Source organism: Malurus melanocephalus, unplaced genomic scaffold (assembly GCF_030028575.1).
Source record: "Malurus melanocephalus ecotype Western Australia unplaced genomic scaffold, MMel_1.1 scaffold_14, whole genome shotgun sequence".
In the NCBI taxonomy this organism is placed as follows: Eukaryota; Metazoa; Chordata; class Aves; order Passeriformes; family Maluridae; genus Malurus; species Malurus melanocephalus.
In genome coordinates, this window is record NW_026623246.1 from 4,914,267 (window position 1) to 4,927,462 (window position 13,196).

The window sequence follows — 13,196 nt, forward strand, 5'->3', positions numbered from 1 at the left end:
TCAGTGGCCTTTATAATTTATTCATGGAATAGTTAGGTGACCCGAGATGCTCTCTTAAGGGTWAAGCATTAAGCCTGAAGAACGGGACACCTGTTGGTTTTCTTGCCAATCTTTCTAGTCGTTAGAGTTGTTCCTGTCCTCGCATCAGTCTGGTCCTCATCCTGTGAGGTGCTGTGGTTGGTTGCTTTTGGCTGGCTACCAGGTGCTTACCGAGGTGCTCTGTCACTTCCCCTCTTCAGCAGAACAGGGAGAGAAACTACAGTAGAAAGCTCCTGGGTTGAGGTGAGGACAGAGAGATTGCTTGACAGCTAACCATTGAGCAAAACAGGCTCAATATAGGGAAATTAATTTAATAGATGGCCAGTTAATAAGATGGTAGGATCCCGCAAAATAAGARGAAAACAAAAAAGATCTTCACATCACCCTTCCTTTCTTCCCTGGTTCAGCTTCACTCCCAACTCTTCCCTTTCAAGTGGCACAGGGGCATGGGGAATGGCATTTGCAGTCAGTTCATAATGCTTTGTTTCTGCTTCTCAGTCCTTCTCAAACTTTCCCTGCTCCAGCACGGGGCCCTCCCAAGGGAGACAGTCCTCTATGAACTTCTTCAACATGGGACCTTCCCTCAGGCTGCAGTTCTTCAACAACTGCTCTAGCCTGGATCCCTTGCACAAGGTAGAGTGTTACAGGAACAGCCTGCTCCAGTGTGACTCCCCCATGGGGTCACACATCCTACCAGAAAATCTGGACTGTGTGGGCTCCTCTCCACAAGCTGCAGTTCCCACCAGGAGCCTGCTCCAGTGTGGCACACCATGGCCTGCRGCTTCATTCAGGGCATGTCCACCTGCTGTGGTGGGAGGTCCCCCACAGGCTGCAGTATGGATGTCTGCTCTGGCATGGTCCTTCAAGGGCTGCAGAGGGACAACCTGCTTCACTCTGRGCTTCAACACGGCCTGTAGGGGAATCTCTGCTCTGGCATCTGGAACATCTCTCCCTCCTTCAATACTGGCCTTGGAGTCTGCAGGTTTATTTCACTTATATTTTCCCACTGCCCTTTTACAGCTGCATTGTTTACCCTTTCCTTAGTGTGCTGTCTGAGGTGCCACCAGCACTGCTCATGGACTCAGCTTTGGCCAGCCCCAAGTCCATCTTGGAGCCAGCTTAAGCTACTGTCCATCTCTGACATGGGGAGAGCTTCCTTCCCACACAAGTCACCTCTGTAGCGTCCCCCCCATACCTTGTCATAAAAATCCAATACAGCTGCACACAAACGGATAGGACTACTTATGTGTGTAAAGTTTGGCCCTAGTTTGAACCCTGGTTTTATGTGCTCAATACCACAGTTCTCAATCCCTTGCAGGCTTGAGCCTCTTAAAAAGATGATGTTCCTGCTTTTTGTCTCTGGTAGTGTTCCATGGCAGACACCCTCTTGCACTGCTTCTTTGTCTGCAAAGGAGCAGATTTATGAGGAAGAGGATTATTATGGAAACTGTGTCTCTCCCCCATAGTGCAGCACCACCGGTGTGTGATCTTGTCCTCATACTGCACTCTTGCAACAAGCACTGCCATCGGCCTACCTTGTGGCATTATCCRTTAGCCATTAGCCATTATCCATGTCTCAGTGACTCCCTCAGATGTCTTGAGGTTAGGGAAGACTGGAGCTCTCTCACTGCAGTAGTATTTGAAAGAAAAAGGGAGAAATATTGAGCCAAGAGTTGGTCATGTACCTAACCATAACGTGGTTTTGCACTAGATAACCGCTAATAAACTGCCGTAGTATTAGTTGTCTAAGCCAATGAAAGAAGGGTTTCAAGATGAAGCATTCAAGAATGTTGAATTTCTCATCATGCAACTTTGCTTCTCTGTGTCACTGGCTACTTTTTTTTTATGTTTAAGGTATCAGCTTGGTTTGTTAGCTGGTGACTTGCTATGAAATGTAAATAGTACAAGAAGGTCATTGGCACTTCTGATGAGTGTAGGTCTGAAGTGTGTGTTTAAGCATATACAGGATAGAGGTTCTGAGCTGTTAGTTTCTTCTAAGGTATGGATTCAGGTTTTTGCAAGTCGAGCAATTGTTTTAAAGTTATTTGTGAATGCAATATAAAAGAGCATGGTGTATCTTCTGGTTTCAACCATTGCTGGCTTTGAAATGAGCATTGGATGATTTCTTACTTGTGGATTTTTTTCTTTCAGATGGCSCAAACCTGTGATATAGATGAAATGTTCAGCAATTTACTTGGGGAGATGGACATGCTGACTCAGGTAAATAATTCTTTTTTTTCCATCCAGATTAGTAAAATAGCTATTATATGTTAGAGAAAAGAGGGAACTTCTCTACATTTTTTGTGCACTTCCAGTCTGAATACAGTAACATTATTTTGGTAAAACTTCGACTAAATTTCTCTCCTTGACAGTTAAAATAAGTGTCCTGAAAAATACGGTAGTATCAGTACTGGGTAGGTTGTTAAACAGACCTACCTAAATGCTTGTGAAAGACATTTTCTGAGAAAAACCCCAGCCCAGCAATTTAAATTCCTCTGGACTTGGTCCAAAGAAATTAAAGGATTCTGTGAAAACAGGAAGARTTTGAGTCTGAATTTTTAGGTATGAATGCTTAGCATACATTGGTAAATGGGATGTAGCCTGAGTGTCAAATATGAACTTTGGAAATGAAAGCAATAATATGAATGTATGCTTAAAAATATTCTTTAGATATGGCAAAATACTAAATTGCAATGGGGRTGTCGTTCAAGAATTCATAGGGATATTATTGCCTATGCAGAATACACTCTGGAGAGCATAAAACAGCAGGAGCRTTTTTCTAAAGCTCTAGTCATGAAATACTTGCTGTAATAGCTGATGAAAGGAGACTTTTTATTTCTGAAAAAAATCTACAAAGGGAATAAATTTGTTGTATTTTAATAAATGCATGATTGAAAACACTTAAGTTGTYATCTTGGATGTGGCAGTTTGCTTACAGTCTCTGTTTTGAGGGAGTCTTTCTTTGTGGTGAATCCCAGTGCTTGATAAATTAAATAAAAATTCCAAGCCATAGAATAGAAATTGTGTTTAAACTGAGTGAARGTCAGAAGATTTCACATGACATTCTTAGCATGCAAAACCCCATAACTGGTGCTCGAACCCTTGTCCTGGCCCTAGTTAGTTTACCAGTCTAAACATAATCTCAGAAACCAGGTGTGTCACTCTGTTCCTTGAAGAAGAAATTATTTCATTAGATAAATTCAGATAATTGATTTTAAACTGTTAATGTATGTAATAGCAATTATATCATCAGGTACCTGTTTTTTTCTTCTACCTTAACAGAGTTTAGGRGTGGAGACTGTACCACCTCCATCCCCCAAAGTGTCCAAGAATGAATTTAGCTTTACAGTTGGTTTTAAAGATTTAAATGGTAAGTAGCTGAATGAACTCTTTCAKGCCTTTTATGCTTACTTAAAATACCTCACAGCAACAAATGAGAAGAAAATCTTTACATACCCTTGATAAAAAAAAAACCAAAAGAACGCTGTTTTGCTGGAGGGGGAGGTATATTTTTTTGTGCCTCAATTTAGGAAACTTTAAAGGAAACAGTTTTTGGGGGCATTACTCATTTTAAATAGAAGYCAGACTTTTTTAAATATCTGAATGTAGTGGAAGACAAAAATGAGAAGTCTCCCAAATAACTTTATAAAATATAACCTTTTGAATGTAGGGATGTAACTTGATGGAAGAAAAAGTTCCTCAGTGTATTGTCAGAACTGCGTAAGCATTTTTGTCCAGTGGAAGTATCAGCTCCAGCTGCTTCCACTTTTCAGTGTTTTATTCTCATTTTGGTTTCCACTGTCACTTTTGCATGTACAGCTGCTTGCTGAGGCTGTATGGGAAAATGAAGGGATTTATCTGATTTTGAAAAAAGAATCCTCCCTTTGATTTTGTTTGTRATTGGGTTTGTTTTGTTGTTTGGTTTTTTTTTAATGGAAGATGGTTGTTTGTATTAGCCTGAGTTGATATTAACCTCTTGTTTTATCCCAGGATCAGTTCCCTGTGGGGCTTCCTAATRACTCTGCCAGCAAAGTGGGTAGAGCTATCTTAACAGAGAGGATCATAAATTAACTTTCCCACTGTAAAGAAAAAAGTATTAATTACTATATAACTGTATCAGGGAGAGCAGAGTAAATGGAGATGGTCTAGTGACATGTTCATATTTAGTCTGATGAATGATCTATTCTTTATTGGTCTGTATTAGCTTTTTTGAGTATCTAATTCAGTKCTCTCCATCCCTCACAAAATCTCACTTAGAAGTTTTCCCAGTTTGTGATTTATTTATTTTTTTACCTGGACTTTTAAAAGACATTTAAACACTGACTGTTCAATCTTAAAGAACCCTTCTCCACTAGAAAGCTAAATCATCCTATAGGGTTTCACTCCACAGTGTCTCTTACACCACAGTTAGTTCAAATAACAACAAATTACATATGAAGCTCCAGTACAGGATTTTATCTTAGACTCTGTCAGAGCAGAAAACRGAAAAAGTTATAATGTTTCTATATATTTCTATATGTTTCTCAACAAGATGCTTTTAAAAAAGACTTTCTTGTTTATTCCTTGCTTAAAGGATCCTCAAAAGCCTGTGTGTGATGTGTGTACCATCCATGTGGGATGTCACAGATCAATTACTGATGTGKTACAGGTGATACCATGCAGTTTCTTGTGTCTTAGAATTCTTTGATTCTGCTTCATGTCAATTTTAGAATTGTAGAATAGGAATAATATAGGGACATAGTTACTGACTAGGCCTCAGTTACATGGATTGTTGTGTKCTGTGCCAGAACTTGTTAAACATTTGTGTATGCACTTACAGCCTAATGGGAGCTCATGGAATTTCTGGCATTCATGGCACTAAGCATGTTCCCAGTAACCTTGCTGGAYCAGGGCCATGTTTTATAGCACCATAAGGACCTGAAACTATCACTGGAACCAAGGCTTCCTGTCTTGTTTAGTTTGTATTCACAGAGTTCCTTGTACTCTGAACTTCAGTCTGACCAGATTAATGGCWGTTCCTAAAGCACATTTGTTTCTTGAACTCATGTAAAATATTGTTTCCTTTCCCATAACCTTGTGACCATTCCKTCTGCAATGTAATCTGTGCTGAACTGGAAACTGTGCTTTTACATTGCACTCATTGACACATTTTGTGGTTTTCTTTCTAGAATCCCTAAATGCCCTAGAGGACAAAGACCTGGATGCTTTAATGGCTGATCTTGTAGCAGACCTTAATGATGTTGAGCAGAGAACTTTACAAGCCCAGAAAATTTCTTGCAACCAGCAAAGTACAGTCACTCAGCCTTCAACAGGCTTGAATAATGACATTTATTCTAAAGCAAGTCCCTATGTTACCGTTACTGGACAGCTGGGGGATGATTTGCCCCCTCCACCTCCAGACCTTGAATCAGATCTGCCACCGCCACCGCCACCACCTCCTTCTGAGCCACTTACCCAGGTAAGCCTGGTTGGAACCTTGTTCTAAGCATTCACTAGTTCTTGTCATTTTGTGAGTGGTGTTTGGCACTGGAGCACCAGTGGATCTCCCAAGTAGAAGCATCTTGGGAAGGTTCTGCAAYGATGATACGTGCATGAATTCTGGAGTGAAATTTCTACTGTTGTAGCCTCAGCAGTTTCTGCTTATTTCTTGATATTTTGCCCATTCTTTCACCTTTCTAATCATCATTTTGATGGCCCAGTACAGGCATAAGTCATTGCAAATGGTTTATTGTAACGGAAAATTTACTGCTGAATTCTTTTAAAAGAATTCTGATCAGTTAATGTCTGCTTATGGAGAATTTGGCTTTGATATCAACGCAAATCATGGCCAAAGATCTCTCCACTTTGTGAAGTTGTCACTGTGTGTTTTCATTGCAGTCTGTGCTGTAAGTACTGATGTGAAAATTGTGTGGATGCTTCTCAGATCTATCCCTGGCCTAAGTGATATCTTGCAATAAGAAAAGCTATTCAGCTGTGTGAAACTCAACATTCGCTAAACGACCATGTGCAGGGATGTGCACAAGAAGTCCCTCTCCTACACCTAACACWAAATCGCTGCTCTGCTTGTCTTGCCAGGAAGTAATGAAGACCATCTGCAATAGGGAATGAATGCTCTTAGGAGTTGCCAAAATTATCAGTATTTTTATAAACAACTGGCTTACCTTTATCTAAAATTGCAGAATTATGACAACCTCCTCCATTTTTGTGTTTCTTGCAGAGCTGTTTTAACAACTGAAGTAAAATGTGATACTTGTAGTATGTTTCTGATGTGAGATTGCAGAGAGGTAAATAGTGTAAGAATTCTGGCTTGTCACAGCCCTGTGAGGACTGGAAAAGGCATTAGAAGAGTGATGCAGCCCAAAAAAAACCAAGTATTTGAAATCATGAAGTATACAAATGTATCTTTTCATTATTCATGTCCACAGTAACTATGATGGAGAGATGTTTACATTTAGGGAATGGAAATATTTTAGGGAATGTGAAAAGTACCTGTCAGTTTAAAACTGTGGTCAATTCATTACTGTTTAAAAGTCCACACAAACTGAATATGAAACACCGCTGCTGCCCCTATGTTTGGCATCTTACAGCAGGCATATTCAGCAAAAGGAACAGAAAACTGGGTAGGAAGGGGACCTTTCTGACGACACAAAAGGTGATTCACTGGATAAAGCTTAATTTTATGTATAGGACCTTTCGGTGCTATTTGAGGACTGAAACTCATAAACATGTGAAAAAAGTTTTGCCATTTCTCTGCATCTCAAAGATAATAGTTAACTTCCTATCTTAAAGGAATATCAACATTTGCAAAATACTAATACAGCTTCAGAAGCTGAAGTCTTTTGTTTAACTAGTATTATTGACAAAGAAGGGATGCTATCAAGATGAATTCTATCAATTTCCTACAAACATTTCCCCATCTTGATTTAGGYTCATGGTCTTAAAGGAAGTGCCAAGCTTCTAAGTAGTCTGGTTTGTAGGCTGACAAATATAGTCTGGAAGGGTAGCTGGTTAGGTGGGCTGAGACTGGCCAGACTCAWGGGCTGTCARTGGTTTGCTGGCTGGTAGCAAGTGRGATCAGCWCTGGGGTTTATATTGTTTAACATTTTCGTCTGTGACCCACCTGCAGATGTGCTGAAGTTGCTTTTAATTAGGGACACTGTCTGTCAATGGCAGACCCTCAATGCAAGGGGACTTGAAAAACATGAGGGCTAGGCCAGAAAAACTCTCAGAAACCCAGCAAGGTACCAGGTTCTGCACCTGGGGTAATAACCATTTGTACTGATTGGGAGATGACAGACTGAGCAGCAGCCCTGCTGAAAAGGAGATGGCATCCTCCTGGATACCACAGTGGGTAAGAACCACAATTACAAGATCATCTCAGTAGAGGAAACCATCCTCTGTGGAGGAGTGTGGCCAGCAGTCTAAGGGAGCCATTGTTCCTTTGTCTTGGCACTGGTGGGCCCACTCCTGGAATACTGCACTCTGTTCCAGATGTGGAKATATTGGAGAGTGTCCAGCAGAGAACTGATGGGATGGCCAGGGGTGTGTGGTGATCAGGGACCAGCAAGAACAGGCTGAAGTACCTGTGCTTGTTTGGTCTGACACAGGAGGCTGCAGAGCGATCCAATGGCAGTCTAAAAATACCTGAAGRGCAGATGCAAAGCTGGTGAAGCCATATTCTTCCATGATAGAGTTAGGTCACTATTGTGGAAGGGGCAACTGCTGCAGGTTGTAGCTTTGCAGTTTCAGACAGGACATTAGGAAAACTTTTTCCACTTCAGATGGTGGTGTAGCACTGGAACAGGTGACCAAGAGAGATCCCAGATTCCCTTTCTTTGAAGGTTTTCCAAACTCTGCGAGGCAAAAGCTGATCTAATGTTAGTGACCACCTGCTWTGGGCAGGAGCCAGACTAGGGACCTTCAGACCACTCTTCCAAAGGGGATCTTTGTTATGCTGGGATCTAAAACTCACTGAAATCAACAGTGCTACACTCCTTTCCCTTGACTGTAGTACTGAGRTAATTATTTATTAGCTGGCATCCTGCATTACCTGAAGGTCAAACARGATTTCAGAGTGGGAAGAGGATATACTTGCTAAACAACTGAAATTCAGTTTGAAAAAATGTAACTAAAAGACACTTCTCCCTCCATTAAAGTGTTCTTCTGAGACTGATGTCTAATGATATTGCCCGATCCCTTTCCAGATACAGTGTCAGAGAAGAATGGGAACAGGTCATAGAAGCATTTCTGAGAAATATATCTACAATAGTTGATTTCTTCATTAAGGCATTGATTCTGCTTTTTCCTGCAGGCTTTGCCTCATTTTATGATACAGGTTGTATTCATATACTAATGGCCACATACCCACTGTGGCTTGCTGTCCACAAAACTGCCTACAGGGCTATTACACAGGTTGCAGTGTGAATGATGGAGGCAATAACCATTTAAAATTAATATGGAAAGAATTTATTTCAAATTAATATTCATTGTTTTGATTAGTATTTGTTTTGATGTGACATTTCTTCTCAGTAGAATAAAATTCAGCTGTAAGTGGAGTGTTATTTTGTTTCATCAAATTCCATATTCCTGTTAGCCAGGATTCTTGATAAGTGATTCTTGAGCCAATCAAAGCTGAAGTTGTGTTTAACACTTCTGGTTATCACAGTCAAATAAGAACGGTGTTAGTCATTCCCAATGCAACTGTGATATTAAAACACTATTTTCTAACCTTTAGAGGTGTGCCAAAATAAAAAAATACAGCCTGTCTTTTAGGGAAGCACGGAGCTATCTCATAAGTTTCCGTCAACTCTGACATTTCTTTTTAAAAGAAAAGCCCTTAAGCTAAATAAGGCTTTCACTTCTGCTGTTGACATGATGACTTTGTGTGCTTCTGTTTAAAGATCCAGAAAACTTGGTGATGATACTGTTAGCAGGAAAACAAACTTTGTAGCTTGTCAAAGTATTTCTCTAACCCGCTAAAATTTTGCATCTGATAGCTTGTTTCCTTTTTCCACATTAAGTCAGACAAAGCATATGAAACCATGAAGGCTGTCAGGTGAGAGCTGTGTTGGCACAGATTTTTACYATGTGTGAAGTCTGTTCAATGCGGGTCACATGCAGGTGAAACGTGAATTGTAATTTTATATATCTGCCTAGAATTTTCATCAGAAAGCCTGCCCACACCACACTCAGCCGCTTTGGTTAGGAAGCTTTTCCTGCCTGCTACAGAGGGGTGGCGAGGGCAGGGCTACAGCGTGAGAGGCTGTGTGCTTTTCCTCTGTACAACAGTCAGCCTCACTGTGAAAGCCACCTTTGTGCCACAGCTTCTGTTTAACTACAGAGGCTTTTTTTGGATTCTCTAAGTTAAGTACTGCTGAGCTGTAGCAATGCAAATTTCCACACCTGCAGAGGAAAAAAAAGAGATATTTTTAACTGATTGCATGGTATTTATAGTGGAGAATTTGATAACAGGAAACATGCTTGAAGCACTGATAAAACAAAAGATGTTTAGTTCAGCAGGAGGGACGTCAGTCAGGAGTACTTCAGCTACTGTTGAAAGTGCCTCAAAACTTGGGATGAATAAGATAATCTTCTTTGCTATAATTGTGTAATATCTCTGTAACAGGGAAGTGATGGCAGTGCTTAGTTAGGCCTACTTTCTTGTAAGTGCATCTTCCACGAGTTGCAGCCGGTTCTCTTGATGTGAGAACAATGAAAATTATGACTTTGGGGTAGCAAATTGAGGCCGAAGGTAACAGAGGAAAATCTTCTGTGGAAGCAGGATAGGAACTTTATCCCATGGTCCTTGACTAGAAATTGGGTACCTCTGAGTAGCGTAATGCAAAATCCTACCCCTTTAAAACAAAGAAAACTGTCTAAGTAAGAGAGCAACAGGGACAGCAAAAACCAACAAAGAGGCAAGAAAGATAAGACAGTTTTCAGTCAAGGCAACAGGAATGTGAAGTTGGAAAGAAACCAAACCCTCCAGTAGTACTAAGAGTCTAAGACAGCCCCAGGAACCAAACTCGCGTCCAAAATGTGCTTTTCCAACTCCATATGTATTCTGGAAAAGAGGTGGCATAAAGGAACAGCCCAATCTATACAGCAGTCACAGAGGCAGCAGTAGGTACTGGCATTTGGTACATGTACCTAAAATTCTCACCACCTGGGGATCCGGGGCTTGGACACAAACCTCATTGATAGTAAGAACTGATAGAGCTTCTTTGTGAAAGGAAAGCTGGGTGAAACTGAGATTTTTGGGATTCTTACTGTGGCATTCAGCAAAAACTGGAATGAACTTGTGTGCTCTAACTGTGTTAATATGAATAGGTCCATTAGTAGAATAAAAAGCCATTATATCATCCAATTAATGGAGGTGTTCCCCTTGGTAACTACCTATGCAGCAAGAGATCATATGTGGCAAGTGAAAGAATTCAAGTAAATAAATGTACTAAACACAATGTATAAAATTATAAGTAGTGTAATTGCAAGCCAAATCTTTGGTAAAATCCTACAAATTATAGTTCTGTTAACCCTATTGAGAAGTGAATTTTGTTCCGAGCAGTTGCATCCACAATGCTATTTCACTTAGGCTAGATCTTCCTTCACCTTCTGTTTTGCATCAGTTGTACATACAGAGATGCAGAAGGATCCAGTTTTCAGGCATCCCTGTAGCATTTGAGAAACAGATCATATAAGAACTGTATGACTGAGCAACAAAAGGAAGCACTGGACTTGTAAATCAGTGCTTTGGCTGAAGGATGTTAGATCGAGGAAAGCTGGGGATTATCTGCATATATGATGTTTGCCATGACAAGCCTTATCTTCAGGATACAAATGTCAAGAAACAACACTTTTCAAGTAAATGTAAATTGCTGGCATTACTTAACAAGAAATATACTAAATATCTTGTGTCTTTTCAGGAAGAACTAGAGGCAAAGGCTAAAGCTGACAAGATTAAACTTGCATTGGAGAAACTGAAAGAAGCCAAAGTTAAAAAGGTGAGYCTTAAAATGGTAAATGCTACCATAAGAGCTACCACCTAAGTATCTGTTAACATTCTTGTTAATAATGAAGTTCTTACTAAAATGCCTAGGCTTTTCCACATTTTATCTGTAAAGATATTCTAGGGAGCTCTCTTGTCATCCAGCTCAAGAGAAGTGTCTGGGAGAATGCTACCTCCGAGGGACTTATTTTTTAAGARGACTTGAAAAGCACTGGGTTCTTTTCTTTTTCTCAGTGTTCGGGCAAAATGCACTGTTCTGGTAAGTTGCTTTAGAGGAAGCAAAGTATTACTTATGCCAATTCCAGGAGTATTCAAATTTTTGTTTACAGTGGATGTGGATTTAGCTAATCCCTATTAAATTAATTGGGGTCTCCTTGCTAAATCTTTTCACAGCAGTGTAGTAATGTACAAGGATAATCAAAATTATTTTAAACCAACAAATTAGAAAGCTTCCAGCCAGTGTCTGCACTGTGCTGCAGTGTGCCATGTAATTATGCCCACTCATCCTAAGCTAGAGTTCCAGCTGAACTCAACAGAAGCTGCCGGTGTTCAGTAACTCTGAATAATGGATGTGAACTAAAAACAGTCTTGACCTCTCAGTATTGCTCAAAGGAGATAGGAAATGCTGGAGATAAAAGCCTGCAGGGCTTCCAGGAAGAACTGAAGTTTCCAATAAATTTGAGGGTGTCCAGACTTGATATGATTCCCACAGAACACTTTGTGTTCATGTACAAATGCTACTCCTGAGTGAATGTATAGTGGGAGGATTTCACCAACGTGGACTTCGTGAAGCTCTGTAATTAAAATTATGACTGTTTATTGGTCACACTCTTTTCTTGTAATATTAGCAATTCTCCTTTGGGARCCTTTTTTTCCCCCCACATTTTTCCCCAGCTGGAATATTTGTAACCATATGGTAGAAGTAAGGCTCAGTCTTATGGCTGTGCCGCTATAATGAAATTACTGTGTCATTCTTGAATTCTAGATTGACTAAATTATTGTCAAGAAAACTGGATTTCTCTCTTTTACCAAAAGCTGCGGGCAAAGGGCAGGGAGATGGTAAAAAGCAAGTTAATAGCCATGGACTTCATGAGAGCAGACTTTGGTTCTTCAAACATCTTCTTGGAAGGGTCCCATGTGTTAAGACCCTGGTGGGAAGAAGGGACCAAAAAAGCTGGTTAATATTTAAAGATCACTGTCTTCAAAATCAATAGAGTTTTGTCCCAATGGAAGATGATCAGGAAGTACCATGAAGATGGTCAGGAGTATCTCTCCTGTGAGGAAAGGCTGAGGTAGCCTAGTGAAGAGAAGGCTCTGTCAGGGTGCTTGTCTGTCTCTAGGAATACCTCAAGAGAAGGTGCAAAGAGAATGGATCCAGGCTCTCTTCAGTGCTGCCCGGTGATGGGACCAGAGGCAATGGGCACAAACTGAGACACAGGGGGCTCTGAACATCAGGAAACACTTCTTCACTGTGAGGGTGGCTGAGCACAGTCGTTTCCCAGGGAGGTTGGGGAGTGTCCCTCCCTGGAGATACTATGTGGATGGGGTCCTGGCCAACAGGCTCTAGGTGTCCCCGCTTGACCAGGTGACTGGGCTGGATGACCTGCAGAGATGCCTTCTAATCTCAACTGTTCCATGATTCTGTGAAGATGGAAGCTGCGTACAAGTTTCTGAGCRGTCATTTAGAACCAGACAAAAAAGCCCTTTTGCCTTAGATGTGTTAGATTATGCATGCACAGCATTTCTTTTTCTCTATAATCTGCACTGTGTCTTGGCTTGCTTATTTTTACAGAAGATTCTTCTTACAAGGATTGGAATCAAAACAAGTTCATGGTTTTTGTTACATTTGTTTTTGCATTTCAGAGATAGTGTAGATTTTCTCTCGGGGATCATCACTCTGCTTCTACCTGACCTTTTACAGAGGTTGTCTCTACAGAACAAAGCTTCTTATACACACATTTAAAAATAAAGAGCTATTTAAACAAGACTATATGGAAAAGTTCTCCCAACTCACCAGCAATGTACAGACCTTGTAGAGAATTATTCTATAGTTTTCAGTATTAATGGAACATTTTAAGTATTTTCTTACAATGTATTTCCAGTTCTTTATCACATTTTATGTACTTCAGCATTTTCTTGCATTGTTCCTCTC

The 13,196-nt window shown here is 40.5% G+C and overlaps 1 protein-coding gene across 1 annotated transcript in view; it reads left to right on the top strand.

Moving 5' to 3' along the window:
- APBB1IP (amyloid beta precursor protein binding family B member 1 interacting protein) overlaps positions 1-13,196 on the top strand; it is a 61,910-nt gene that overhangs the window by 11,876 nt on the left and 36,838 nt on the right. Inside the window, exons 2-5 of the mRNA XM_057384084.1 lie at positions 2,191-2,259; positions 3,322-3,409; positions 5,208-5,497; positions 10,962-11,039. Of these exons, the coding sequence (XP_057240067.1) occupies positions 2,191-2,259; positions 3,322-3,409; positions 5,208-5,497; positions 10,962-11,039 (525 nt within the window). The remainder of the gene's footprint in view (positions 1-2,190; positions 2,260-3,321; positions 3,410-5,207; positions 5,498-10,961; positions 11,040-13,196) is intronic.